General features: G+C 38.8%; 2 protein-coding genes across 3 annotated transcripts in view; both read left to right on the top strand.

Annotated features, from left to right (window-relative positions):
* Positions 1-68: 68 nt before the first annotated feature.
* LOC127432703 (GRB10-interacting GYF protein 1-like) lies at positions 69-19,310 on the top strand. Of its 2 annotated transcripts, none has more exons than XM_051684054.1 (26): positions 69-354; positions 2,013-2,478; positions 2,736-2,797; positions 3,792-3,921; positions 4,086-4,181; positions 4,383-4,497; positions 4,642-4,744; positions 5,029-5,222; positions 6,520-6,737; positions 6,854-6,974; positions 7,183-7,332; positions 8,382-8,509; positions 8,615-8,846; positions 8,958-9,124; positions 10,158-10,255; positions 10,340-10,440; positions 10,556-10,629; positions 10,889-11,020; positions 11,221-11,418; positions 11,718-11,899; positions 14,239-14,396; positions 14,523-14,689; positions 14,810-14,854; positions 15,514-15,625; positions 16,014-18,426; positions 18,512-19,310. In XM_051684054.1, exons 3-25 carry the CDS (start codon positions 2,763-2,765, stop codon positions 16,061-16,063), a joined length of 3,006 nt encoding a protein of 1,001 aa, XP_051540014.1. In that variant the 5' UTR covers positions 69-354; positions 2,013-2,478; positions 2,736-2,762; the 3' UTR covers positions 16,064-18,426; positions 18,512-19,310. The 2 variants fall into 2 exon arrangements, with proteins under 2 accessions (XP_051540014.1, XP_051540013.1); XM_051684053.1 differs by having other exon boundaries at positions 8,958-9,136.
* Positions 19,311-21,595: 2,285 nt separating this feature from the next.
* Positions 21,596-25,707, top strand: part of LOC127432999 (ephrin-B3-like) — a 58,019-nt gene continuing 53,907 nt past the window's right edge. Inside the window, exon 1 of the mRNA XM_051684576.1 lies at positions 21,596-22,643. Within this exon, the coding sequence (XP_051540536.1) occupies positions 22,495-22,643 (149 nt within the window). The 5' untranslated portion in view covers positions 21,596-22,494. The remainder of the gene's footprint in view (positions 22,644-25,707) is intronic.

Below are 25,707 nucleotides of genomic sequence, written 5' to 3'. Positions count from 1 at the left end.
AAGAAGCGGGTCCTTCAGAGAAAACCGCGCATGATTGGACGGATTTGTCATGTGGTTCGCGTCCAACAGCCATTTTTGTAAAACACAAACAACAAGACGACCGAGCGAGATTGAGAAACTCATAGCGGCCCTTGTAGATACAAGAAAAAAATTAAATATACAATTCAGCTTCGAAACTCATACAAGATAAGTGTTCAAAACTAGAGACATACAAGTTCAAATCATTGGTTACTGCGGAGCACATGTTTGCAAAAGGAGTGAATTCTTTCAAGAAGATCCAACTCTGGAGAAAACAGTGGCTGGCTAGTTTAGCCTAGCCTGGCCAGCAAGCTCGCTTTGGCACATTTCGCAGAGGTGCGTGCAAAATAATTTTATGTTATGCATGGGCAGCGTGGTTTGTGCATTGTCTTGCATTAGTTGGTGTTTAACTGATAATCAACCTATGTCATTAGGAGTAAATACACATATTTGTTAGAGGGTTTAAGAGGCTTGTAGTGGAGTGTTGAAGGCCTGCAGCGAGGCGCAAGGGGTCATCTCGAGAATATTTGAGACCCTACCTCCTCTCCATCTTGTTTAGTCAACATACTACCCTTGCATAACTGTTTATAATTTGATTAATTCTTAACTTCCATTATAAAGTGTCTCTCAACCCAAGCTTGTTGCATGTTTCTGTTATGCAACAGCGCGGTGAGCTTTATTAGTTAAAACGTTTTAAAATATATAGCACATGGGATAATGCAATATAACTTTTAGTGAATTTTGAGTAACTATTACTTAATGTCTCGTTTCAGCGAATGTGAAGATCTCAGTTGTTTTAATGAAACTGTGTTAGTCATACAGGAGGTTTATTTATTTACAGTATCAGAAACGGCCAATGGAAAAAATATCAGTCGTCCACTATTTGTTGTCATCTTTTAAAGGGATAGTTCACCCCAAAATGAAAACGCTCTCAACATTTACTCGCCCTCATGCCATCCCAGATGTGTATGACTTTATTTCTTCTGATGAACACAAACGATGATTTGTAGATGAATATCTCAGCTCTGTAGGTCCATACAACGCAAAAGGACCAGAAATTTGAAGCTCCAAAAAGCACATAAAGGCTGCATAAAAAGAATCCATATGACTCCAGTGGTTAAATCCATGTCTTTTTAATCGATCTATTTGGCTTTGGGTGAGAACAGACCAAAATATAACTTATTTTCGCTGTACATCTTGCCATTGCAGTCTTTGACGTGATCATGATTTGAAACTGCGTTACACTTCCTAGTGCTTGACGCATGTGCAGTGTGCTATGTGGTGCTACAGGAAGTGTAATCAAACCTGAAATCAGGATCGCCAAGGATACTGCTGGTGACAAGATTTATAGTGAAAAAGGAGTTATATTTTTGGTCTGTTCTCATCCAAAACTGATTGGATAACTTCTGAAGACATGGATTAAACCACTGGAGTTGTATGGATTACTTTTATGCTGCCTTTATGTGCTTTTTGGAGTTTAAAGTTTTGGTCCCCAATCACTTGCATTGAATGGACCAACAGAGCTGAAATATTCTTCTAATAATCTTTTTGTGTTCTGCAGATGAAAGAAAGTCATACACATCTGGGATGGCATGAGTGTGAGTAAACGATGAGACATTTTTCATTTTTGGGTGAACTATCGCTTTAACTGTTTTGCAGTTCACTAAGTCCTCTAGTGATAAAATAATTTAAGTAAATATTCCACGAAGTCTGAAGTAATATGAGACCTTAACTGATTTATATTAATAACAAGAATTAGAAGAATGTTGTTTAAAATAGGTTTAGATGAAGTGTGTCACATTGCAGGACTTAACACTGAAATGTTACTTTGGTTATCATGGTGTTTAGTCATTTGAATATGGCTCATGTTATGTCGGTTTCTAGCTTTTAAAACGTACATCTTGATTCTATCTTGTTAGGTATGCAGTGTTATTCTTATATTTACTATAAGCTGTCATTGTGATTTTTTTATTTTCTTTTTTTTTTCTCTGCAGGTGTGAGGAGTTGGGAGCTGAAGGCTTGCCTGTGTAAAAACAATCTCAAATTCAGAACAAAAAAATATTAAGAATTTAGAGAAAAGATTTATTCAGCAATAGGTACGGCATTACAAACTGTGCCGAAAATTTTGTCTAACAGCAATTGCTGCTATTAATGCTGCCACCAGTTCTTAATTAAACTGTGTATTTTCTCTCTAAGATGTTTTCAGATTGATTCTTTTTATTAAAGATCTGAAGTTATTGGCACATTAGAGTGGTGTGCCATCTTTTGGAGCTCTTATTTCTGGCTTGAAATTTATCAGCCTTTATCTCCCTGAAACTGGCAGCTATTGTATAACTCGTAAAGAGTTTAGGATTAACAAGTCCACCTCAGCACACAGAACCACCATACAGGTTCTGACAGAATCACCTCATTCCTGTCCCCCGTTCATCCTGGTCCTTAAAGTCATATTCTTTAGACGAGGTAAGATCTCTACCCTGTCTTGTGTGATGTGTTGGTGCATTGATGTGAAGTCTGAAAGACCTAAAGCTCATGCAAACATCTTAGTAGAGTTCATTTACAATACAAATTGATTCATCTGAGCTTTGAAAGTGGTTATGTTTGAGTGTAGTGTCTCACTACAAAAATATGTGTTTGATGATCCTGATTAATGCCCTTAGTGTTTTGATTTTCATGTGAATTGTCAGATTTTTTTATTTTATTTTTCCTTCTGTTAACAGAAATCTTGAGCCTTCTGTACACAGAATATGACTGCTGAGACGCTTAACTTCGGTCCAGAATGGTAATTCACACATTTGGGATAGTTTGACTTTAGTATGATTAATATGCAATACGTCCCCTCATTCCCTATTATTTGATCTGCAGTCAGTCTGTCAAGATTGTACCGATGTGGGAAAGCAGAACTACAGAAAATATTATGTAAACTTTCACCCTTGTTAATGTCCTTTCTAAAGAATATTTAATGTACTCAAATGTATGAGCTGCCAGATTCCGTTGTGGGTGAAACTTCGGGTTTTTTGTCTTACTTCCCCAGTCATTTTAATATTAGGAAACAGATGTTTCCCCTTTGTGTAATTTTGTGATTTGTTTTGACTTCTAAATAGAAGTGATTAATGTCTCTTTACTGCTAAGATGAGTCTTAAAGGATAGTTTACCCAAAAATGAATGGTGGCCAGAACTTTTAAGGTCCAAAAAGAGGCAGCATAAAAGTAATCCATAAGACTCCAGTGGTTAAATCCATGTCTTCTGAAGTGATATGATAGGTGTCGGTAAGGAACAGATCAGTATTTAAGTCCTTTTTTACTATAAATTGTCCTCCCTGCCCAGTAGGTGGTGATATACACGAAGAATGTGACTCACCAAAAAACAAAAAAAGAATGTAAAGTGGAGATTTATTGTAAAAAAAAAAAAAAAGGACTTAAATAATTATCTGTTTCTCACCCACACCTATCATATCGCTTCTGAAAACATGGATTTAACCACTGGAGTTGTATGAATTACTTTTATGCTGCCTTTATGTGCTTTTGAACCTTCAGAGATCTGGCCACCATTCATTTGTATTGTTAGGACCAACAGATCTGAAATATTCTTCAAAAAAAAAAATTGTGTTCAGCAGAAGAAAGTAAGTCACACATTTGGGATGGCATGAGGGTGTAAATGATGAGAGAGTTTTAATATTTGGGTGATCTATTCCTTTAAATCCTGAATAGTTATTGTTAGATTTTAAATGGGCAATTGACACTGTCATAATTAGTAATTAATTTCGCTTTCTTCAGGCTCCGTGCACTATCCAGAGGGGGGAGTGTAACGTCCCCTCCACCTTCCCCTGCAATGCCAAAGTCCAAGTTGGCCGACTACCGCTATGGCCGCGAGGAGATGTTAGCACTTTATGTCAAAGATAACAAGGTGGGGGTCTCATGGTGTTTGCCATAATCCGAGCACAGGCCATGCTGCCAGCCGCACATTGCCAGGCCTTTATACAGTGTGCTTTCAGTATAGTGGTGGTCTGAATGTAAAAGTGTTTATGTATTTGTTCATTGCCTACCTTATTGAGATTTTTTTGTATTCAGATCCCTGAGGACATGCAGGAAAAGGAGTTTGCTGCTATCCTGCAGGAAGAGCCTCAGCAGCCGTTGGCCTTGGTGCCTCTAACGGAAGAGGAGCAGGTAAGCTCTCTCTTCTCTGATCACTTCACTAATGGCTCCTTGTAGCAGTCACAATAAACTGTAGTCACTCCATTCTAGAAATAGACACTGTAAACATTAAATTATGCCCATGTATTTGTTTAACTAATATGAGAAATATTGTTTATTGCAAGTGTCGGTATAATCAGTCATCATTTTCACTTGATCTCTTCTACTTTTCAGAGAAACTTCTCCATGTCTGTGAACAGCGTCGCTGTGCTGAGGCTTATGGGAAAAGGAGGTGGGGCTGTACCAACAAGTGTAGTTAGAGGGCGTGGAAGCACTCGAGGAGGCCGAGGTGAGTTAGCTGCATTAGTCGACAAAGAGAGGTGTTAAAAATACATCAACAATGAAATTCAATGCATCTAATAGGGAATATAATTGCGGATCCCAGAACGAAACCAAATGTAAAACCTGCTGCTTGCTTTCTTCTTGACTGCAGGGAGAGGCAGAGGAGAGGGTGGATTCTACCAAAGAAGTGTGGATGAAGAGGTCGGGTTTGGCCATGGAAGAGAGATGCACCGCAGCCAGAGCTGGGATGACAGGTGGGTTCAAGCATTCACAGCCATGAGTTTTCCAGTAATTTGTGCATTACTAAGTTAACATACTACGCATACAACTATCAGTCTGATTGTCTATCTATGTATCTTTTACCATATGAAATTTACTTGTATCTAGCCAAATCATGGATTCTGTGGACGACTCTTCATTCTGTAACAGTCTGAAATGTGAATATGTTTAGATCTTTTTTTTTTTTTTTTTTTTTTTTTTTTTTTTTGTGCTTAGCTTTAGTATCATATAGTAATGCAGAGGTTTGTTTGCGGTTCAGAGGTGAGCGGCGCTTCGAGAAGCCTTTAAGGTGTGACAGTGGCCGTGGTGGGTTTGAGGAGGGCGGGACAGTAGGAAGAAAAGACTACGCCCGCTCGGACAGCGATAACTGGCGAACACTCAGAGAGGAGCAGGAGGACGATGATGGGACGGAGCCTGGGGGAAGCTGGAGGATTGCAGGCGGACGGCGTGACGGTACATTCACATGCCATATTTGTGTCCTGTTGTTTTGTATATATTATAAAATTCCCTTACAAGGCAAGTCAGTCCACTCTGCGGTAGGGTTGCAGCGGTATACTGGTTTCACGGTATGAAAATTGACAGTTATCATACCATGTACATTTGCCTATCTAGGGTACTGGGGAAAAAATGCAACCTAACAGAGAATCTCACCTGCACATGCGCATCTCCTTTCCTCCTTGACTACTTGTCAGACACGTCAAATTGTGCCGCACACATGCAGCGGAGAAAATGTCAGAGAAACAAGGCGAGGGGGTCTGACATAAGTGAGTGTGTGTGTGAGTAACGGTACAGACAGGAGCAGTCTGGGTGCGATGTTGCACACCTACAGTATATGTTAATTGTTAATAATCATAAGACATTATTTTAAAAGCTCACACAGCTGATGTTATTTTTCATTTAGGATTTAATTTAACATGCTGTGCTAATATGTAAACTAACATGCTTTAGTTATATAACATGTTATAGTTGCATGCTAATATTTTAGCATGCAACTATAATATATCATGTTTATAATTTGGTTTATTATAATTCTTTTAGTGTTCTTATTTATGCTAATTATTTTATTTATTTGCAAAAGGGAGACTTTTTTTACACACACTTCCATTAAAAAAAAAAAAATGGTTTCAAGTTTCAATTATAATAAAGCGTTTGTTCAACCAAAAAAAAAAAAAACTTCTGTTTTCATTCCTTCAAGGGTCATTGTAATTGATGATAATAATAATAATAGTATAATACCGTGAAACAGTGATATTTTCTGAGACGGTTATCGTATCGTGAAAATCTCATACTGCTGCAACCCTACTCTGCGGCCATCTTTGGAACTCTCCCGGGCAGGCTTGGCAGCTATTTTTCTATGTAAACAAGCGTCATAAAAGTACAGCTCCTATCTACTTGAATGAGGAAAGACTGAAATCTCCAAAACAATTGGTCAAGATTATTATCTAAGAACATATTTCAAATCAGCAGTAAACTGACAACAATGGTATCATAAATTGTGCTCCTTTAGCTCAGGTCACGCTAAAAAAAATGATATATTTCAGGCTGGTTCAGCTAGTATGCATGCACGTTCTTGAGTTGACTGACAGGCGATATCTGTATCTTAAAGGTAATTGGCTCTTTTACCTGTAAGATGGGACTTCCTTTTCTACATCTGTTGGGCGGTCCAATTTTTCCCATTCATTTTAATAGCAGTGGTCCCTTTCTGCTAAACTCTGATATTATCAATTAAATACGTCTCTTTGCCACTTAGATGGGGGCCCTCGTTCAGCAGGTTGGCGGGAGCACGGCAGTGGAGATGGCCGTCGTAGGAAGTTCGACTTTGACTTCCGAGATGGAGAGAGTGTGCGGAGAAGGGCCGGAAGTGAGGGTGGAGAGGAAGATAGAGATGGCTTACCTGAGTGGTGTACAGATGAAGAAGAGGGGGAGATGGGAACATTTGACTCCTCTGGAGCCTTTATGTGCATTAAGGTGTGCTTGTACTTCTGGGCCTCTCTTCAAATAATAGACAGTTTGTTCCATTTAAGATGCATTGTCATAATTAACATCAGTTAAAAACAGTAATTGAGCCTTCTGTAACACCACAGAAAAACCCCAGAGATGCAATCCCTGAAGACCAGGAACTGGAATTTGAGGCTCTGGAGGAGGAAGAGGAGGGTGGTCAGGAAAATAAGGACATTCCTGCTGATAAACCTGAGGAAAAGCTTGGTAACCTAGAATCTCATCTGATTTGAGGTGGTAATAGGGAAAATTTTACCTGAAGCATTGAGAGCCTTGCTAGCTTGCTGCAGCTCTGACCAAGAGAGTATATTAAAAACCATTAGCATGTTATAGCTCTTCTGCCAAAATGTTCTCTCAATTTCTTCACTGTTTACTTAACTTGTCCTGCTTTGTTTTTTTGTTTTTTTTCTTTTAGGGGAAGATTGTGAGGTAGAATCTGTGTGTGAGGGCGATGGGAAGTCGTCATCTCCTCTTGCTGTGTTTGCCTGTAAACACCCTTCAGAGGAAGAGTCTCCCAAACCGATAGTCATTCCTCCCTTAAAACCTGCACCACATCAAGCTGAAGGTATGTACAAATTCTCTGTCAATCTTCAGGCCGTTGACTTCTTTTTTTTTCTTCATTTGGGCTACCATTGTTCCAAGAACATGCAATGCAAAACGCTCTGAATTAAAGCCCAAAGTATACTTCGGTCAGGCGTGAATTCACCGTCTGGCACCAACAATCATCCATGCGATTATCTAATCAGCCAATCGTGAGACTGCAGTGCATTAAATCATGCAGATACGGGTCAGGAGCTTCAGTTAATGTTCACATCAATCATCAAAATGGGGAAAAATATGATCTCAGTGATTTCTACCATGGCATGATTCTTGGTGCCAGAAGGGCTGGTTTGAGTAACTGCTGATCTCCTGGAATTTTCACACACAACAGTCTCTAGAATTTACTCCGAATGGTGCCAAAAACAAAAAACATCCAGTGAGCAGCAGTTCTGCGGATGGAAATGCCTTGTTGATTAGAGAGGTCAACAGAGAATGGCCAGACTGGTTTGAACTGACAAAGTCTACGGTAACTCAGATAACCGCTCTGTACAATTGTGGTAAGAAGAATAGCATCTCAGAATGCTATTCTGAGATGCGGGTTGGTGCTGTATTGGCGGCACGAGGGGGACCTACACAATATTAGGCAGGGGGTTTTAATGTTGTGGCTGATCGGTGTAAGTATCAACCCAGTCAGCACTTTAGATTTGGGCTTAGACTTTGCCTATAGTTGCTAAAAGCTTCTTTATAAAAAGCCTTTACTCTTACACTTTTAAAAGTCCTACTTTTTGCTAAGAATTTTTTGACAAATCAAGGCTTAAGACTGATCTTAAAAGCATTGGAGAAATTTTATACATGTGGCCCCACGAGACGAAGGTGGAAACAACAACAGTGGATGTGCAAGTCAAGATTGTGTGTGTGAGGAGGTCAGGGGAGACCTGCATTTCTATAACTCGAGTCTGAAGAAATATAATGACATATTTATTGGCGTTTGACTGTGCGCAGACGCTTAGCATTTGCATCAAAACCATAGTATAAGTATACTTTGGGATCAAGACTGAGTTTGTGTGCATGTAGATGCAGCTGCAGCAGGTGGGTGCACACAGCAAACACGGAACTCCTCCCCTCCTTTGTCCAGAGGTACTGGCCTGCCAACAGTAGGGGGGGACACTGAGGAGGAAGATGGCATGAAGCACCTTCAGCAGGTCAGTTTGTTTGCTTGCTTTTGTATATAAACTGTATGCAAAAATGTAGGTGGCTTCCCATTGATCATCGCTCTGTTCAACTACAATTCTGTTGTCTGTTGAAAGGAGGCTGAAAAAATGGTGGCGTCCCTGCAGGATACGTCTCTCGAGGAGGAATGTTTTACTCAAGCACTTCAGGAGAGCCACATTGCAGCGGCACACACTCACACTCTCACACACTCTCATTCCACCCCACACACACTCCCACACACACTCCCACACTCTGCCAGCGCTCTGCCCCTCTCCCACGAATCCGCCATGAAGTGGTTCTACAAAGACCCTCAAGGAGAGATTCAAGGTAACACTATCTCCAGCAAGTAAATTTTCATGACTCAAGGCATTTTATGATTTCATTACTGCCATGTTCACTGCCTAAATTGTTGGGCTAACTTGATTATCTCACTCTCAGGTCCATTCACTACTGTGGAAATGTGTGAGTGGTTTAAGGCGGGTTATTTTGCCATGACTCTGCTGGTCAAACGTGGCTGTGATGAAGGTTTTCAGCCTCTGGGTGAAGTCATCAAGATGTGGGGGCGTGTGCCTTTCTCTCCTGGCCCTTCCCCTCCTCCCCTGCTGGTAAGAAAGAAGGTGAAATATTCAAAAATGGCATTGACAGTACTTTAAAAAATGCTCTATAATATGCATTTATTACTGACTGTTTTTAAGAACACCCCTTAACAACGGTAAAATCACCTTTATGCACAGCCTCTCATAGCTTATTGCTTTTATAAATTGGTGGCAATTGCAACATGATGAAAGAAGTTCAATAACTAGTTACATTTATCATTTATAATAATCAGAATAAACAATTCTTCTGCAAGGTAATGTAGTTCATTAGCCTAATATTATTACACTGCTCTCTGGAATAATCTATTCTAATTTGTCAATGGCTCCATCTAGAGGTCTGATATTTCTGAGTAACATTTGCACATCCACATATCAGACCGCTCATTATGGTGTTGTGAGCCATTTTTCCTGCTGCTCGGATCACTGTGCAATCTCTACAAGCTAAAAAATAATTTAATCTCAAGTCAATGTTTCATGTTCATTTATTTATTTATGTGGCAAGTCGTCTTGTAATAAGATGCATAATGAGCAGTCATTAATTACAAAATAAACACCAACCGGAAGTGAAATTCAGCTGTTCTAAACTGCAGGTGGATTTCAGCTGTTCTTTCTTCTCACATAATTACATAATTTCAACGCAAATCAATATTTTATGTCCATGTATTTATTTATTTGGTTAATAGCCATGTAATAAGCGAGACAATGTAAAGTCAGCAGGTTGTTATCGCAAAATAAATGCCTTAAGGATGATACAAGACCCATCCTGATCACCCTGTCGAGTTTATTTTGCAGTGAAAACCAGCTGACTGTACATTATCCCTTACATAGTGTAGTAACTTGGAAGATGAATTTAGAATTCAATTGATATGAGGTCACTGATCAGGGTTTCTTAGCTTTTTTTTAACAGCATAATATGTGGCTCATCCAATCACAAATATCTAATATTCAATCTCTGTTCAAGTTAATGAAAGAAAAGCAACGCATACTATTCTAACAATAAATAATACATTGACTTATTTTGTCTGTTTTCTGTCTATCTTAGGGGAACATGGACCAGGAGCTGTTGAAGAAACAGTTAGAACAGGCTGCCACTGCAGCTCTGTACCAACAACTTCAAATGAGATTCCAGCACATAAACAGGTACTAGCACCCTGTGAAAATGTCTCGGATGTGCAGTTATATTTCAATATTTTGGGTTTGTAAGTGATGTGAATTTTTTTTCAGGTGTGGGGAGACTGGAGTAATGCCTGCTATGAACAGGTCTATGTCAGTGCCAGACACTGGGCCCATGTGGGACATGCCTACCTCAGTCTCTCAGCAGTCAGGTACGAAACACTATTTTTTGATCCTTCATAAACATTTAATGGATAATTTATTCTGTCAAGTGCAGTTGCTCCAGCTGTTGGTTTTCGTAACTGTTGGTTCTTTTGTGTGTTGTAGGCAGTGAGACCAGTCTGTGGGACTTAACCATGAGTAACTCTGCTCAGGGTCCAACTCTTGAACATTTACAGAAAGTAAGAGACATATATAATACTCAGTAATAAATAGTCCATTAAGCACATGATTTTAGCCAGAATCTTTTGCAGTAAAGCAGACATTTCCTCTGGAGAATATTGGGGGATTTCTTAAGGGCACAATAGTGAACAAGCAGGGCTGTGAAATCATAATACTGCTCATAAATATGACTCGCACATCCCGATCACGTTTCATAGAATGCTTAAACATAACCTATTTCATGTTATGTTAATTGAATGTGTTCCGGCTATGTGTTAGATTCAGCAGGAGAGGCGTGAAGCTGAACTCAGGGTGAAGCGTGAAGAGGAGGAGAGGAAACGAAGGGAGGAGAAGCGTCGGCAGGAGGAACAGAAGAGGAGGGAGGAGGAGGAGCTTTATAGACGAAAACAGGTGAGCAACCTCTCCTGGGCCACAAGTTTTACTCCATTATACCTTCCAATTGACAGCAAATTCTAATGTACATATTTACCTATATAAAGCGCATTCATATGTTGTGTTTGTAAGCAGCCTGTGTGATGCATATAAATTACACATATGTTAGTTCTTAATGAAATTTATCATGTGTATCACGTTTTCATATTTCACACCAGAGCCGTCAGCAGCAGGAGCTGATCATGAAGTTTCTTCAGCAGAGCCAGCAGCAGAGTGTGTCAGGGGGCACAGGGTGGAGTGGAAGCCAGGCAGGATCTCTTTCTCTGGGCAAGGCTGCGGGAAAGAGCATGGGTCTTCTGGAGCTGGAGGCAGAGAGGCTTCACAAACAGCAGCAGCAGAGAGCTCAGCAGCAAAGAGTAAGAACATCCTACGTCCTCATGAGCACTTTAAAATACATTTGCATGCGTGGCAAGTAGTTTTGGGTCTTGTTTTTATTTTCCTTATTTTACTTTAGAGATTTGAAAAGTTCATTCTGTTTGCTTTAATACAAGAGCGTTTTCATCTGGGAATCTGTTTAAAGGTTCTCCTCAATTTTTTTATTTTTCCCCCCAGTTGTTTTAGGTTTTCTAGTTTGCTTCCAGTTTTAATGAAATTATTTGGAATGTGGTCCCACTTGAGCTGTTGCTTTAACACTAATCATGTGTATTTCAATCAGCATGGAGGTTTGACGATGGGCCAGTGGAGTGACGGCTCAGCAGGTATGTGGGCAGGATCTGGCATGGAAGGGAAAATTGGAGGCGGCAACCCTGCTATGGGCATGTGGGATGAGGCCATAAAGATCCAGGCCAGCCATCGCAACATGGGCCTGAAGAACAGCCGAAGCAGTCCCTCTCTCAGGTACACAAACTTGCACTCACAATAATTTACACTGATGCTTTTGCCCACACCTTTAAAGGAATAGTTCACCCAGAAATTATAATTCTCTTATCATTTACTCACCCTTATGCCATCTTAATTTTTTTTTTTTTTACTTTTGCAGAAAAAAATATATTTTGATTGAGATATGAAGAATTTATATCCATACAATTTTAGTCAGTGTGGTCCAACTCTTTCAAGCTTCCGAGAGCACACAAAGGCAGCATAAAAGTAAGATTTAGATTCATATTGGAGTTGAAGTCATTTTTGGATTCTCCATCTCTTGAACATTTAGAGATGTGTTGTAAAGATGACCTTCTCTAGCTGAGTACTTCCAAGTACACATTTCTAGGTCCTTACTGAAAAAGGTAAATAAAACAAAGGTGGTAGAGATTTTGATTGAGTCTGGATTTTTGGTTTGCTCTGAAATTGCTGCACCTGATTCAGAGAGGGAAGTTGGGGGTACTTATCCATCTGGTGATGAAGGGGAAATAAAAACCCAAGAAGGTGACTACAGCGTTACCAACTTTTGACCCAACTTGGCCCCTTTCTCTGAGTTCTTGGGGTGATGCGAGACTCAGAGTTAATTAACATGCTTACAATAGGAGGCAAATTAATGAGTTCAAGCTAGGAAAGCAGATCAAGAGTTTCAACTGGTAGTAAGAAATCTGAAAATTGAGGCTGAAAACGAGATCAAGTTTCAGCAGTTAGAGTTGGGGGTTTCCATGGGGGTTGCTCCCTCCCCAACCATAAAACCAGCTCCTCCTAGAGTTAAGACTCCACAACCTCTTGCTCCAACAGTTTCAGTTTCTCATGCCCCTTTTTTTTATATCAGCAAAAATATTGTGCTGGTTCCTCCATTTCGGGTGACAGAAGTAGACAGTTATTTTACTGAGGCTTGCTACTTCATTAGGGTGGCCTAAAGAAATGTGGTCGTTACTTTTACAAGTTTGTTTGACCAGTATAGCTTGAGATCTGTTCTGCTCTTACCGTTGAAGACAGTTTAAATTGATGCTGTAAAGATGGCAATTTTAAGGGCATATGAGCTGGTACCGGAAGCATATCGGCAGAAGTTCAGAGAACATAAAAAAACTGCTGGTACCATGTTTGTTGAGTTTACTCGTGAGAAAGACAATCTTTTTGACAAATGGTGTACATCATGCCAGGTCGAGGACTTTGACTCTTTGCGTGAACTAATCCTTTTGGAGGATTTTAAGAAGAATCTACCTGAGCGTATCGTGATCTATCTGAATTAACGAAAAGTAGTTTCTGTGTCAGAAGCAGCAGTCTTAGCTGACGAGTTTGTGTTGACATGCACTAACATTTTTTTCTATGTCTATTTAATCATGTTCAGACTGGGTGGACAAGGTTTCTATGCTGCAGTTTTCCCATTCAAAATCCAGTCTACTTAGTGGGACATGTTATTGCTGACTGCTTAGCTTTGAAAAAAACGCTGTCCCAAGACACTAAAAACACAAAGTGTTGGTTTGGTTAAAAATATTACCAAGACTGTTCTACCTGACAAAGTGTGTCAGACAGTGAAAAAGATGTGTGGGGAAAGTCACATCTACTTAGGTCAGAGGCTGCTGTGGACGGGATTTTCCGCAAAACCATGTCTTGAGACTTTGACTCTACCTGTGTCTAAGGGAAAACTTATTGAAGCACAATGTGCAGACACTACCCTTAACAGCTGTCTTTCCTCTACACTCAATCTAGAGGAGGCAACGTCTCGGCCTGTTTGTTACTTTGTGGATGGTGGAGTCTTAATGCTTAAATGGACTTCCCATGGTGAGGAGAATATGGATTGGAGCACTGTGTATCATATTGTTTTTCCCTCCACATACCGTCAGTATGTCTTCAGTTTGACCCATGATCACCCATGGTCGAGACAACTAGGAATCACCAAGACATATAGTCGTGTTCTGAATCACTTCTTTTGGCCAGGCCTAAAGACAGATGTGGTTCAGTATTGTAAAACATATGATGTGTCAATGCTCAGGAAAACCCAATCAAGTGGTGGTAAAGGCTCCGATGTGTCCAATAACAGTCATGGCAGAATCATTTGACCATGTGCTAATTAACTGTATTGTTTCCCCAAGTCGGGAAATCAGTTTCTACTTAACAGGATGTGCACAGCAACCCGATTTCATGAAGCAATCCCTCTCCGTAAAATCACAGCTACTGTGATCATAAGGGCCTCTTTGTTTGTGTTATGCAGAAGAATGTCATACTAGTTTGAGATGGCATAAGGGTCAGTAAATTAGAGAATTAGCATTTTTTGGTAAACTATTCCTTTAACTCTGGAATGTATGTCTCCACAGTGATCAGTACATGCTGAATCGCCGTAAGCGTACTGACGATGAGGAGAGACTTCTGAAGCTTCTTCAGGGGATGAAACCTCAGGACGGTTTCACCACTTGGTGTGAACAGATGCTCCATGCGCTCAACACCTCTGCAAATAGCTCCTCTTCACTAGATGGTAACATTGTTCTTTCTCCTGTTCTCTTTTCTTCCTGCTCTCTACTTTTAAGAGTAACTTTCTGAATTGAAATTCAACTTCTTTTATCTTTTCACTTTCTTTATCTTTTTCTCCCTCTCTTTGTAGTGCCCACCATTGTGGCATATTTGAAGGAGGTGGAGTCACCATACGAAGTTCATGACTTTATCCGCATTTATCTGGGTGATACCATTGAAGCCAAAGAGTTTGCCAAGCAGTTCTTGGAGCGCCGTGCCAAACAAAAAGCAAATCATCAGAGACAACAGCAGCAGCAGGTATTTGTTTGATTTTCTGAATGAGTAATTTGTTTTTGCTCCAGGTTTATATGTAATATGTTGTGTCATTTTTGAACACGCACATGAGTGCGATTTTGAATGTGCTGAATCCTTCCACAGCTGTCCAAGGAGGTCTCTGGATTGAACATGAACTTCCCCCTGCAGGTAGATATGTACAATTTTAGACAATACATTTTAAAAACAAATGTATATTATAAAATCGTTTTCAATAGACCTGTTCAGCTGTGATGTCAATTTGTAGGCTAGCCCAGAAGGCTAATTCACCATGGGGTCCCTCGGGAATTTCCTATAGGTTTTTATAATAGTGTTTGTCGATTTGAGTAAAATAAACTTACTTTACTTGAAGATACTTAGATGTTTTGTTCTACATTTTAAATTACAACATGGGAAATGTACATTTTGAAGCCGCTGTGTTTTAAAAAAAAATTGTTGCTTCATTATGTTGCAGCGGCTTCAAAGTTCACTTTTGAGGTATGACTGTGTAATCTTCACACTAAAAGTATCTTCAAGTAATCTTAACCACAGACCTTGTTTTAGTCATAAATCCAAAACTGCTATTATAAAAGCTCATAGTAAAACCCTGAGGGAACCCATGGCTCAAATGCTTATTCTCAGTTTTTGGACTAAATTGGAACTCCTAGAATAAGATGTCATTGGTGAAATTATAATTTTGTTTTATTATTACAACTCTTGTAAAAATCTGGATGAAAAGCTTACCTATTTGCTTGACCATTTGTTGAATTTTATTTTTGAGAGCTGGCATTTTGTTTTATTTAATGGCTCTCTGGTTTTTCCCTTCGCAGTCGATGTTCCAGGCAGCTCACATGAGTAAGGGCAGCAGTTTGTACGACACTCAGGGAGGAAAAGCGAAGAAAAAGCCTAGCATGATGCTCCACTCTGACCCCAGTATCCTCGGTTAGTGTGCCCACACTAGCATAAACACTCACACACCCCTGCTCCATTAGATTCAGCTTTGCCCATCAACATGCATACATTACCCAGTATAACCCTTAAGTAATGTAACCTCTGAACTACTGCTGTTTAATCCACGTTCTGGCCTTTATTCAAATTCTTGCCGTCTGGGTCATAGTCAGATCTTCATCTTGAGGAGAGGATAAAGATGTTGCTGATGTACTTATTTGAAAAGCATTTTGTTTGCTACCATGCCTCGAGCTACAAAAACAACATGAGACATGAGGAACGTCTATGAATTAGTCATTACTCTATACCCTAATGGGAAATGTCTTCTAAAAAGTGAACTGCAGACCCCTTACCTTCTGTTCTCCTGTTTCCCTCTCCGCAGGCTACTCATTCCTGGGGGGAGGTGAGCTGGAGCAGGTGGAGGATTACTGACCCAGCCCGTCTACTTGAGTTTACCTGAGGCCTTAAACCTGGAGCAAATCAGCAGAGGAATGTGCACTGCTCAGCGAGGGAGGGGTGGGACAACACATGTCCACGCTCCCTCTCCCCCTTTCTCTCTTTCTCACTCTGCACTGTGAGAGGAGCAGAAGAGATGGTTATTGGGAGGTTCAATGTGAAGAGGAGACCCTCTTCCACCTCCCATCAGTAAAGCACCTTACCAAAACCGTTGCACTTTAATATTTTCATATATGAAATGGAGTTTTGTCTTTTTTTACAATGCAAAAATGTGTGAATATTTTGTTGAATATATTATGTGTAGAATTTGTATGAGTATACATAGGAGAGGTAGGAACGGAGCAGTTACCGCTGTATGGAACACCGAGGTTAAGAACATTCTTAAGGGAGATTAGAGTTGACTGTCTCTCCTAAAAGACAAACACTGTTGTATTTTTATGTTATGGTAAAGCTATAAAAATCTGAATTTGAAAACTTGAAGATTTGCACTTGTTTAACAAAAAAGAAAAAGACAAAAAAAAAATAAATAATTAGAATAGGTTATGAGGATTTTTGTGAGCACGTGTCAGCGTAAGACAGAGATGAAGAAAAGTCTGCACAAATTTTACTGCTTACTGGCCTGTAAAAAAAAAAAAAAAAACATGCCATGTTTTTATTTTATATTCACCACAATTTTTTTATTTCATTGAGCATGTCTGATAAAGTTTGCGCGTGTGGGCGTAAAGAAGTTTTTGTATATGGGCTCTTAGAGACAAAGAGTAGAGTCAAGCAATGCATTTTTACCCTCCAGTGTTTCAAAGCATGTCTGAAGTGCTGTTTGGCCCATTTGGCTCTGTTCTAATCAGGGTCTCAGGGCTTGGGTCTGGTGTTTAAATGTAGCTACTCCGTTGTCTGTACACAAACAATACTTGCATTACAACCCTTCCCCACTTGCTTTGTCCACGATGTGAACTGTTGCCTTCTGTACAGAAAGCGTGTGTGTGTGTGTGTGTGTAAATTCTGTTGGCTGGTGTTGAGTCAGCCACCAAGGCGCTGTGATCTGGTGTGTGTTCATTGTTACTTTTTTTGTTGCTGTTGAAAAAGGATGATTTTTTTTTATTTTTATTGGTCTATACAAAGTATTTGAACTTTATGAGTTGGAGCACTTTCTAAGCTGCTACCTTGTATTTTTAATTTTCTTTAATTTCTGATGTTGTATTATGAATGAATGTATTCCAAAACGAACTATGTGCATCTGAAAATAAGGCTTGAGTGTCTCTGAGGAAAATGGGACACACCTCACCATTTGGAATATGCCTATTATCTGTGGTCAGATTCTGGGATTCATGTGGCCTGTACTGAGTCGACGGGCTCCGGTTGCTGGTGCTCTTCCAGAACTCTCACAGCACCCGGAGATTCAGAATTTCTGAAAAGACGCAAAGGACTGTCTTTTTTCTGTCAGTGCTCTTGATACAGGGCAAATGAGAGCCAAGGATCTGCTGAGTGTAGCAGTACTTTTTTTTTTTTTTTTTTTTTTTTTTAACAAAATCGAATTTCTTTCCATGATACGTGAATTTGGGATATGTTTCGCATCGTAAACTTATATTTGCTTGAATCCTCTGATTAAAAAAAAAAGACTTTGAGGTCAGAAGGATCAGAGATTTCAATACTTGATCTATAGAAAAGATACATGCTTTAAGCGTATTTCATTCTCTGTTCTGACTGGATTATATTTTTGTACAAAAAAAAAAGAAAAGGAGAGAAGGACTGAAAACAAAGACGTAAGAGTGGACAGTAGCACTAACATAAAAGCCATCCTGGAATCTGGGAAGGAGTGGCAACCAGCTGCGTTTAGTGCTTCACATAGAGTCGGATGGAGAAGATGTGTGTCCATCACGTCCACATGCAAACAGAAGGATAGAGACTTGCTCTTCTTTCAAGCTGCAATCTCGCTCTTAATCCTCTGAGAAAAATCCCCTCTCTGCAACATTATCAAATGAAGGAAAATCCTACAGCATTTGAAAAAAGTGGTCATTTGAATGTTCGATTAAAAAAAAAAAAAAACCTTTATGCCTTTTTAAAAACAATACTGTGTGAAGAGACCGCAGGTTCTCAAGTCTATCAATCATTTTTTTTTTTTTTTTTTTCAAAACTCTTTCCCTGTTGAGGCTTGAGGAGTTTATGTGATGAAGGGGAAGATGGACTGAAGCAAACTTCTCAATTCTTCACACTTCACTTGAACTAAATCTCAAGGACACAGACCAGTTAATAAAATGAGATGGTGATTAATACAGCTATTAAACAAGGGATGGAGTTCATGGATGAAAGTGGAACTTAACAGTTGAACTGCAAGGAAAAAGGTAAGATGAAATTTCTGTATTCAGATTGAATTGGAATTTTGCGCAAGTTCTGTTTGTGGTCTAATGCTGCATTTTGTTTTCACAGCTCTTCAAGGCTTTAATTTACCTAGATAGCCATGCTAGGACCAGCACACACCTAAAATCCTCTGATGTCATCGAACTGAACCAAGCAAGAGACAACAACTCTTTCTCTTGGTTTTTCTTTATTGTCTCTCTCTTTTCCTTTCCTTGATCCTGGCATCGGTAGAATGGGACCCACAGCCTAGGTGTGTGCTTATGTGTGGAGAGACTATGTATGTCTTTAGAAAGACACTCATACATGCTTTTGTCTCACTACTGAGTGAGGTGTGGACTGGATGCCCTGTAAATAATGTAAATGGTTTTTGGTCCCTGTTTGTTCTTGAGTTATGTCCATCTTAGGCCATCATTTTGGGTTTCACATGCTTTAATTGAACAAAATAGAACTGCCCTGGCCAACATTAATGTAACACTCATTAAAAAAAAAAAAAAAAAGCAGAGGCTGTATTTACACACCATTTGTGTATTCATCTAAAGGAACCTGAGCCTTGCTGATTGATGTTTCACATACATTGACTTCACTCATACCAGACTGTGGGATATTTCCACAGTGTTTTCTATCTAGTATGTTAAAGTTCAAGTGAATAACTATTGTACAGAAAAGGTTGATGAACATGCTGAAATCTTAAAAAGAAATTGTAATGTTAAAAAAAAGGAGGGAGCTTGCCTCTATCAGTTCAGTAACTATTTTTTTAATTGTTTTAAAATGTAAATGATTAGGTTGGTACATACAGAACATGGGGGTTAGTTTTTTGTTGAGAAGATCAAAATATCTTTAACTGAAAATAAAATGTTTAAATGTTGAACCGGTTTTATGTCGTTATTTTGCCAGTAAGCAGACATCTCTAGAGTCTGTTTGGGCTCAGACCATGATTAGTGTTAATGTTACCACGTAGACCTTATTCACGCTAGCGCCATCTTTGATTTTTAATGGAAATGACAACGAGGCTGTGAGGGATTGACTTACCATCTCTTCAATGTGCTGAACTGCAGTTAAAGTGTTTTTGGATCATTCCGAGGATAAAACATTGATAAAATACCTGTCCAAGAACATTCAGTATACAAAGAACTCCAGACAACATGAGTTGTGGAATATCAGATGTGATCTAGGAGCTTTATACCGTTAGTGCCATTGAAGAGAATAAGTCCTCGCAGCCTCATTGTCATTCCCATGGCGCTGGTGTGAATAAGATGGTAGTGAGCACACAGTGTAAGATTTGACTCCTGCTTTGCAGATATTTTCCACTGTGGGGCAGTACAATTACACTGCCAGTTGAAAGCCTCATAGGGGAGATAATACCTAGCATTACAGAAGATGTAGTGATATTGTGCTTTCAGAACAAAATGTAGGTTTATCTGAAATCTTTTCACATCACAAGCTCTATTCCACCATTTGAATCCCCAGGTCCAGTGTTGGGTAAGTTACTCTAATAAAGTAATTAATTAATTAACTACTAATGACATCTACAGTGTAATTAGATTACTGTACTAATTACTCTGTCTGAAAAGTAATTGCATTACTTATTACTCATTACTTTCTTAAACCCTTATCAACCTCGACCAGATGAAAAATACAAGGATAGACATGAAACTGTTCTTTTAATACTTTCAAATAAATAATTCATGAACTGGCCAAATAATTGAAGGGGGCTGCATTAAATTAGAAAACATTTTACATTATACATTTTAACGTTAGACATTAAATTTCGATTTTAAATTCACTATTGTTTTATTTAGAATTGTTCTATAGTCTATACAGTATTTAACACATTAACATCAGAAGTAACTTAATTTAAATTACTAATTTAAATTAATAAATTAAATTACTGAAAAACTAAGAGTAATCCCTTACTTTTTTCAATAAAAAGTACTTTAATTACAGATTAGTTTGCTTTTTAGTTTAGAAACAGGATTTGAAGGAATAGTTCAAAATTCTCTTTTCATTTACTCAGACTCATGCCATCCCAGATGTGTATGATTTTCTTTCTTCTGCAGAACACAAATGAAGATTTTTAGAAGAATATCTCAGCTCTGTTGGTTCTCACAATGCAAGTGAATGGTGACCAAACCTTTGAAGATCCAAGAAGCACATAAAGGCATCATATAAGTAACCCATACAACTCCAGTGGTTTAATCCATGTCTTCAGAAGCGATCCAATCGTTTTTTTTCACGAGAACAGACCAAAATATAACTAATTTTTTGTCTCCTTGGCAATCATGATGACACTTCCTATAGCGCCATCTGGCGCGCTGCACAAGCAAGCACTAGGAATTGTAATCGAGTTTCAAATCATGATCGTGCCCAGAGACTGCAATCGCAAGATGTATAGTGAAAAAGGAATATATTTTGGTTTTGTCCTCACTCCGATTGGATCACTTCAGAAGACATGGATTAAACATCTGGAGTTATATGGATTGCTTTTATGCTGCCTTAATGTTTATTTTGGAGCTTTAAATTTTGGTCACCATTCACTTGCATTGTAAGTTAGGTCTACTAAAGAGCTGAAATATTAATTTGTGTTCTGCAGAAGAAAGTCATACACATCTGCGATGAGGGTGAGAAAATTCTGAGAAGAATTTTAATTTTTTGGTGAACTATCCCTCTAAGTCCTTCATGTTAAAGGAACGATCCGGGTTCAATACAAGTTAAGCTCAGTCGAAAGCATTTGTGGCATCATGTTGATTGCCACTAGAATTAATTTAAAATTGTTCCTCCTTTTCTTTAAAAAAGCAAAAATCGAGGTTACAGTGAGGCCCTTAAAACGGAAGTGAATGGGGGACAATTTTTGAATGTAAAAATACTCTCTATTTCAAAAGTATAGCCGCAGTCGACCCCTTCGAGCATCACAATTCATACTACAGTTCTTAAATCGTCAAGACATTTTGTTTTGCTTAGTGGGAAGACAAACTAAGGTGATTTTTTTTATGCTGATAATATTAAAAATGTACCTCACAGAGAGAGCAGTGCTTCTCGAGTCACATCCACTCGAAATCTCCTCCCCCGTCAGTAAGCAACACGCGCGCTCACAGCCGGCACGCGAGTCAAAGCGCGAGACTTTGCGGAGCAGTAGAGAATTGGACAGAGCGAACGGCGCGCGCAGCGTCAATGGAATGTAAGAATGTCTCGTTTTTAGTTCCCAACGGTCATTTTTGTGAGTGTTTTGCAACCGACTGTCGTCAAATGCCGTCGTTTATCTCCTGTTTATGCGCCCAAATCGGTTTCATGCCTTGCTGTTTTGACGGACTGTGATTCATTAATATGTAAGACAGAGTTGTTGGACATCTTCTCAGTTGTTTCAGGACTGAACATCAGATTACTGCATGAGAGTTTGTTTGTTAGGATATTTTGGATATCTGACGGAACTTAGAAATCATACAAGCCAGTTTTGGACCGAGGAGGCGTTTTCTGCACCAGCAGTGAAGTACGGCACAACTTATGCACTTTTGTCCTGTGCTGGACTGAATTATTTGGGGCTGGATATTCATTTTCTCCACAGGAGTAGAATTAAGACTCAAAGTCCTTCATAGAAATGCTAATGCTGTGGTTAATGGAGAAACATTTCTAAAAACTCACCCGCAGTGGACCCGGCGCCCCACATCAGTCTGTGTGCACTTAAAATCATTTTACTTTCCTCACCCCGTCCATTATCATAATATTGTTTGAAATTAATCCCAAATCAAATTCATACTTTGACCATATGACTTTGCATTTCCCCCTAACTTACATCTCAATCTGACAGTTACTTGGGACTTTCAAGCTGGGGTCATCGCCTCCCTTGATGGAACAAAGGGGTCTGATGTTCCTGAATCTGCTTTCTTTTACAAACATTCAGAGATTTCTGGTCTGATTTTCCAGAGTCTTTCAGATGTGGATGTTGCGGTCACGCCATCTCTTCAAGCTTTGAGGGAAAGAGTGAAGTTCATCCCTGCTGTCCCTCCACCACTCTTTTGTCTCTATTAGGTCCCATTCATTTGTCTTGTAGGAGTACCATGGGAGTCCAGACAAGGGGTGCTTGGGCGGCCATGGCGTTCTCGGACTGGTTCAGTGGATTGGGATTTCTCTTAATCTTCCTGATGGAGAGTTTAGCAGTTGATGCGAGCAATATGGAGCCAGTCTACTGGAATTCTTTAAACAGGAGGTAGGTTGGTGATGGAGGGTTTTCGCTCTAATTCACAAAGATGGAAATCTCATGCATGCAAGTAAGAGACCACTAAACTTGGTCCAAAACTTAGGCCTGTGGCTTAGAAGTACTTTAGCTTCTGACTCAGATACCTCCAATATACCACAAAAGCAAAACTAAATAGATTTTGTTTTAGGTTGGTTGACCAAACAGTAGACTACTTTAGCTGTAGATGAATAAAGCATGTTCGTTTAATTTTATGTAGTGTGTTGTCAAGATTTTTGAATAGTCATACATGAATAAAAACAGTCATGCTAAATTGTAATATTTGTGAATTTGCATTTTGGGGGGGGGGGGTTGGTCAAGCAACCGTAAACACTTATACCAGTACAAATACAATATTGTACCTGACAGTACAAAGATGATCCATGGAATTTCCTTATGTTCATTTATCTGGTCTAACTAGGCAATCATTTGTACCTTTTCAATACTTAGTCAAGTTAATTTTAAACTTTGAACAGAATTTTACACAGTTGGGACAGTGGTGACTTAGGCCAGTCTCAGTCAGGGACACAGTCTAGTTAAAGGTTTGGACAGACGCTGTGGTACACTCAACTGAAAGAGACAGGGGGGTATTTTCCGGCTGACTGCCTCCCGATTACAGGTCGTGTGCATGCCCTCCCTAGATAAGACATTCATGCTTCACCCACAGTGACACAATCTGTGGAACCCATGCAAAGGTCCTCTAATTTTTATTTATTTTTTTTTTATTTTTTTATTTTTTTTTTTGCTGTTGATGTACCTCTCTGCTACTGGACACAAGAAGCAATATTATGAAGAGTGTAGGCCTTGGGTGGGAGACAGATAAGGAATTCCTTTGAGTCTAAATAAGAGAAAAAAAATCTGGTTAAAAAGTAGGCAGTGGGTTTTTTAAAATAAAATATGAAACCTTGTAGACCTTAACAGAGAACCTATTTTAAAAATTAAATCTATACATAATCTATTATATATTGACTCTATACCTTGAGCTTCACTCTGACTGACAGATGGCAGTGAGATTAAAAAAGAAAAAGAAAAAAAATTCTCATTCTGCTATGGATAAATGTGTGTTTTAACACTACTGAGTCACGCAACATAAAACGAAAAACAATTAGAGAAGACAAACCGATCAGAGCCAGAAAAGATAAAGATAGATGGCTAAAAGACACAAGAAAATACAGATTAAACAATAGTGGCTGTGATTTAGTAAAGAAGGGGAAATGGAGGGATTTTGGCAGAGAAAGTGAGAATGCGAGAGAGAGAGTCACTCATCATATGGAATAAATGTTCCTCTGATCAATGTCAGTGATCAAAGGTCAATGTGTTTAATCTCACCTCACCTTCCACATCCCTTCCAGGTCATTTCTCTCTCTTTTACTCTCACATTCTCTCTGTCTCTTTCTCACGCACTCACAAAGTGACAATATGCCAACAAGACACAATTGATGAAAATTATCTTAATGTTAATTAATAATATCTGCATACAGAGACACCCACATATTAATTAGTAATACGTGTTTTTCTAATAGCATATATTTAAACTGACAACAAACTCTCAAAGGTCCTATTTAGGTTGCGCAGTTTACCGGTACTAACGGAATATCACATTACCAAAAAATTCAAACGGTACGAAATCATCTTGTTGCTAATTTCAGTACCATATTACGGGATGCTGTCATTAGAAAAATGATATGAGATGTGACAAATTTGAGATTAAAACAATGACAATTTGAAAATAAAATGGCCAAGTGTGAGACAGCAGAAGGATGTAATTTAATTAAATAATATACAGTCACTTGTGCTACATGCTACAGAATGAACAAGAGGTGCAGCTCTACTGTCATATGATTCCCACATACATGCGTGCGTGCACACACACACACTGGCGCACGCATGCACACACACTCACACAAACGCAACGCACACCGCTGGTGCTTAATTTTCATGCAGTGTGTTTAGAGTATATACTGCTGTTAACACTTAAATGAACTCCCCAGTGCAGCTCAGAGATTTCAGCTGGAGAGTCACAACAGGAGTATCCCAGCATTAATGGGAAGCTTGATATAACTAACCGGTAAAAACATGAAGAACTCAAAGGTCTGCCAAAATAAAAGTCCCACTACTATGAAATCTTTTTTCAAATGGATGTGTAAAATTGAAGACAGAAAAATATAACTACTGTATAAAAATGTAATATTCAAAAAGTAGCAATAATACTCATAATAACAATTAAGTAATATTAAATGGTTGTATTATTATTTTTATTATTATCTGTAAGCAATATCACAAATGCAAGCAGCCTTGTGCCACAGGTAATCAGATTTTTGTTTCAGATGAATGTTTTCATTAATATTGTGAAGCTTTGTTGTGCAGCATTTTGTTTTACCAAAAATAAAATTTCAGTTTTTTGTAAAAAAAAGAAATATATATATATATATATATATATATACATATATATATATATATATATATATATATATATATATATATATATATATAATTTATTTTTATTTATTTTTATTTTTATTAAAACTGTATGTATCAATTTGATTAAACACCATTTGATCATAACATTTAATTAAAACATTTAACATGGAATCCAGAAAAATTAAAACGGAAAATGCATAATTTTTATCTGTAAGACTTTATGCAGTTCTTTTAATCAAGTCATTTTCTGTGTAATTTCATAAAAAAATCTGAGGCTTTTTATTTGTTGATTATAGGATCGATTTAGAATTGATACCGAGGTACCAGGGCTGGTATCATACCGAAGCCAAAATTTTGGTATCGAAGCAACCCTAGGTCCCATTAAGCAATGTCTTGAGACAGTTGTAAGTGTCTTCATAGAGCTTGTTCTGGGAAAAAAAATGAGGCAACTTTGAAACGGTTCAGACAGGTTGTAGAGGGATCCATGGGATGAGAGGAATGGATTTCGGCCCCTAAATGAGTGTAATCAATAGCAAGGGCAGACTGTCTCTCTGCATCGCTCCAGGGGAAGTTGTTGTACAACTCTCTGCCTCAAATGAACATTAAAAATGTAATC

The sequence above is a fragment of the Myxocyprinus asiaticus genome, chromosome 42 (assembly GCF_019703515.2).
Source record: "Myxocyprinus asiaticus isolate MX2 ecotype Aquarium Trade chromosome 42, UBuf_Myxa_2, whole genome shotgun sequence".
Taxonomy (NCBI): Eukaryota; Metazoa; Chordata; class Actinopteri; order Cypriniformes; family Catostomidae; genus Myxocyprinus; species Myxocyprinus asiaticus.
Note: the sequence above shows the minus strand (reverse complement) of the source record. Positions and strands in the feature narration are given on the sequence as shown.

Bases quoted from the DNA above. Each gene is read 5' to 3' on its own strand.
- LOC127432703 (XM_051684053.1), top strand. From the start codon at position 2,763: ATGACTGCTGAGACGCTTAACTTCGGTCCAGAATG. The intron at 14,397-14,522 runs GTAACATTGTTC...CTCTCTTTGTAG, and splicing joins TAGCTCCTCTTCACTAGATG to TGCCCACCATTGTGGCATAT. The intron at 14,855-15,513 runs GTAGATATGTAC...TTCCCTTCGCAG, and splicing joins ACATGAACTTCCCCCTGCAG to TCGATGTTCCAGGCAGCTCA.